General features: G+C 62.4%; 1 protein-coding gene across 1 annotated transcript; it reads left to right on the forward strand.

Annotated features, from left to right (window-relative positions):
• Positions 1–3: 3 nt before the first annotated feature.
• TUFM (Tu translation elongation factor, mitochondrial) lies at positions 4–3,282 on the forward strand (the record flags this gene model as incomplete). The annotated part of the gene is made up of 10 exons (XM_025194952.1): positions 4–159; positions 238–391; positions 502–668; positions 1,038–1,142; positions 1,602–1,766; positions 1,886–2,018; positions 2,093–2,197; positions 2,641–2,792; positions 2,878–2,997; positions 3,069–3,282. Coding segments are annotated over 10 exons (1,431 nt in total), but the record flags the coding sequence as incomplete, so codon positions are not given.
• Positions 3,283–3,682: the final 400 nt, after the last annotated feature.

Below are 3,682 nucleotides of genomic sequence, written 5' to 3' on the forward strand. Positions count from 1 at the left end.
GCCCCCGGGACAGAGCGGTGGCATCCGGGCGCAGTCGGAGCCTGGGGCCCTGCAGCGGAGGAGCCCCGCACCGCACCGCGCTGGGACGACCCCCCTTTCCTGTCTTCCGCAGGCCTGCGGAGCTGCCTGTCCCGCTCGGTGCTGGGCGTCCTGGGCGTGGTAAGGAGGGGCCTGGCGGGGGGTCCCGGCCTGGGCGCTGGGCTAGGTGGGGATGCTGACTTCTCCCCCTGTGCCCAGGTGGCCTCGGCCCCCAGCTCCACCGCTGTCTGCCATCGCGGCTTCTCCGTTGAGGCCAAGAAGACATACGTGCGGGACAGACCTCACGTCAATATAGGTACCATCGGACACGTCGACCACGGGAAGACCACGCTCACGGCTGCCATCACCAAGAGTGAGCCCCCCTTTAATGATCTCCCTGGAGAACCCATCCCCCCAGCCCTCGGGGAGCAGGGGAGACCCTGGCGTCCAGGCAGCAGCTGACCCCTGCCTCTGCCCCCCCAGTCCTGTCGGAGACCGGCAGCGCCAAGTTCCGGAAGTACGAGGAGATCGACAACGCGCCGGAGGAGAAGGCACGTGGTATCACTATCAGCGCTTCGCATGTGGAGTATGCCACCGCCAACCGGCACTACAGCCACACTGATTGCCCTGGCCACGCCGATTACATCAAGGTGCCTGCCCATACTGCTGCCCCTTTAAGACTCCAGTGCATGGGGGGGGCATCCCAGAATCCTGCGGGGTTCAAGGGTCAAGACCTCCGAGCTAGTACCCCTGGGGCCCCTGGCTCAGCGTGTGGGGAGAACGCAGGCATCCTGGCTCCTGCCCTTTCCAGTAGGAAACACGGGTCTGGGACACACTCGCACGTACATCCATATACCAACACATAAAGGGAACTCAGGTGTCCAGGATGCACTCCTTCTCCTGCCCTTAGACCTGGCTCTTGGGCTCGGGTGCAACACACGGAGAGATCCCTGGTGTTCGGGATACGCATGCACCCCACTTCTCCCTGCCCTGTCCTGACGGCTGCCCCCACCCCTCAGAACATGATCACGGGCACGGCGCCCCTCGATGGTTGCATCCTGGTGGTGGCAGCGACGGAAGGGCAGATGCCGCAGACACGGGAGCACCTGCTGCTGGCCAAGCAGGTGGGTGTATGGATTGGGTGTGGGGGGCGGTTTGTCTCTGAAGTGGGGGCCCCCTGGCGGCAGGACTGCGGGCAGGGGTCATTGCAGGAGCCAACGGGTTTCCACTTTGGAGAGGTCTGAGCAGCCAGAACCAGGAGAGAGCCCTGGTGTCCTCAGTTTTATCCCAGTAGGCCTTGCTCCCCACCCAAGGAACCCTGGGGTCTGGGCTCCCAGCCCCTGCTCCCCTCCCAGAACCAAGAGAGAAGCTAGGTACGCAGGCTCCCCATCTCTGTCATGCTCTAATCTCAGGCTCTTCCTTCGCCGCCCAGAGCTGGGATTGCATCCAGGTGTCGGGGCTCGCAGTCCCCCCTGTACTTGCCCCACTCCCCTTGCAGAAAACCCAGGCATCCTGGCAGGGGTTGGAGGGAGGGGTTCCTTGCTGCTCCCTGTACCTGACTGGCTTGTATGCCCCGGTCCTAGATCGGGGTGGAGCATGTGGTGGTGTACGTCAACAAAGCAGACATGGCGTCCGACAATGAGATGCTGGACTTGGTGGAGCTGGAGATCCGTGAGCTGCTTTCTGAGTTCGGCTATGACGGCGACAATACGCCTGTCATATTTGGCTCTGCCCTCTGCGCCCTCGAGGTAGGTGTCCCATGGCCGGGTCCCCCCAGTGGCAGGTTAGCCTGTTTTGTCCCCTTCCTTACTCTGGTGGTTTGGTCCAGCTGCTGCTGTTCAAGTGTTGTCCCCTCCCATTGCCGTAGAACCGGGAGCCCAAGATGGGCCTGGAGTCAGTGCTGAAGCTGCTGGAGGCCGTGGACACCTACATCCCGCTGCCACCACGGGAGCTGGACAAGCCCTTCTTGCTGCCCATTGATTCCACCTGCTCCATCCCAGGTAGTATCCTCCCCTGGGGGGGGCAGGGTCCACCAGCTGGGCCTGATCTCATCCGTTACCCCCATCTGTCGCAGGCCGGGGCACAGTGGTGACAGGGACGCTGGAGCGTGGCATTATCAAGAAGGGGGACGAGTGTGAGTTTGTGGGGCACAACAAGAAACTGCGCTCCGTTGTCACAGGTGGGTCCCCCCAATGCGTTCTGCTCTGGGCCAGGGAACTACCTCTGCCAGATGGACTCCTCTCTGGGGCATGGGGTCCACCCCCCACCCCATGCTTTCCGTCCTGTAGCTGGGAATCTTTCTTCTCAGGAATGGTTTCCCCCACTCCCTGGGACTCGGATCCTCCCCAATCCTGCTAGAGATGGTCTGATCCTCTTCCTGAGCTGGGGTGCCGTGGTCTGATCCATTCTCTATGTTTGAGTTTTCCCCCTTCCAGAATGGTCTCTTCCTTTGCCTGTGCTGGAGATTACCCCCCCACTCCCCTTTCTTCCTACTTAGAACCACCCTGGCCACTTTCTAGAGGCCCCCTACCCTCTTGGTCTTTTCTTTTTCCTGGACCTGCCCCTGCCTCCAGTGTACTTGGCCCCCTCCACCGCTGCCCTGAGCTCCCTTCCTTCCCCCAGGGATCGAGATGTTCCACCAGAGCTTGGACCGGGCGGAGGCCGGCGACAACATGGGTGCGCTGGTGCGGGGGTTGCGGCGCGAGGATGTGCGCCGGGGCATGGTCATGTGCAAACCGGGCTCCATCCAGCCCCACCAGAAAATCGAGGCGCAGGTCAGGGGCTGGGGCAGTGGTGTGGGGCTGGATTGGGTGGGAGGTCGTGGGCTGGCTGTGACTTGTGACCCTTTCCCCACCCCAGGTCTATGTGCTTAGTAAGGAGGAAGGGGGGCGAAGCAAGCCCTTCGTCTCCGGCTACAAGCCCATCTTGTTCTCACTCACCTGGGACATGGTTGGCCGCATCTCTCTGCCCCCTGGGAAGGTATGAGCCCCTTTGCCTCAGCTGCGTGCCTGCCCTGCCCTGCCCGCCCTGACCCTGCACTGTGTCCACAGGAGCTGGTGATGCCTGGGGAGGACACGAGTCTGACAGTGACACTGCGGCAGCCCGTGGTGCTTGAGACGGGGCAGCGCTTTACCCTGCGTGATGGGAGCCGCACTATTGGCACTGGCGTTGTCACTCGCACCCTGGAGATCACCGCGGAGGAGCGAGAAGCTGCTGCTGAGTGAGAGCCTGGACACTTGGGGGGGGGGGGGGGTTGCATTGTGAATAAACATGTTGTACTCTGCATAGACTGTGGGTGTTGTTTGTGGGGGCACACGTGACTAGGTGGCGGACCTTGCAGCGGCGAATACCCTTGCTGTCTACTTTGCGCAGGCGCAACCTCACCGTACTACAGTCACTGAGGGAATGGGACGACTGCCCGCGGCGCATGCGCACTGCTCCCTCAACCTCAGATTCCCTGTCCTGCGGTGAGAGTTCCCCTGGTCTAAAATGCGCATGCGTCACAGCATAATGTTCATTCTCGCACATGCGCACAGCAAGCGCAGGGACGTGGCGGGGCGGCGCATGCGCAGGCCCCATAGGAGGCAGCAACTCGTTCTAGCGCTCCTTCCGATCACGTGCTTCCTCTCCCGCGCAGGCGCAGGGCAGAAGCGACGCCTTCCCT

The sequence above is a fragment of the Alligator sinensis genome, unplaced genomic scaffold, assembly GCF_000455745.1.
Source record: "Alligator sinensis unplaced genomic scaffold, ASM45574v1 scaffold1121_1, whole genome shotgun sequence".
NCBI classification, from domain to species: Eukaryota; Metazoa; Chordata; order Crocodylia; family Alligatoridae; genus Alligator; species Alligator sinensis.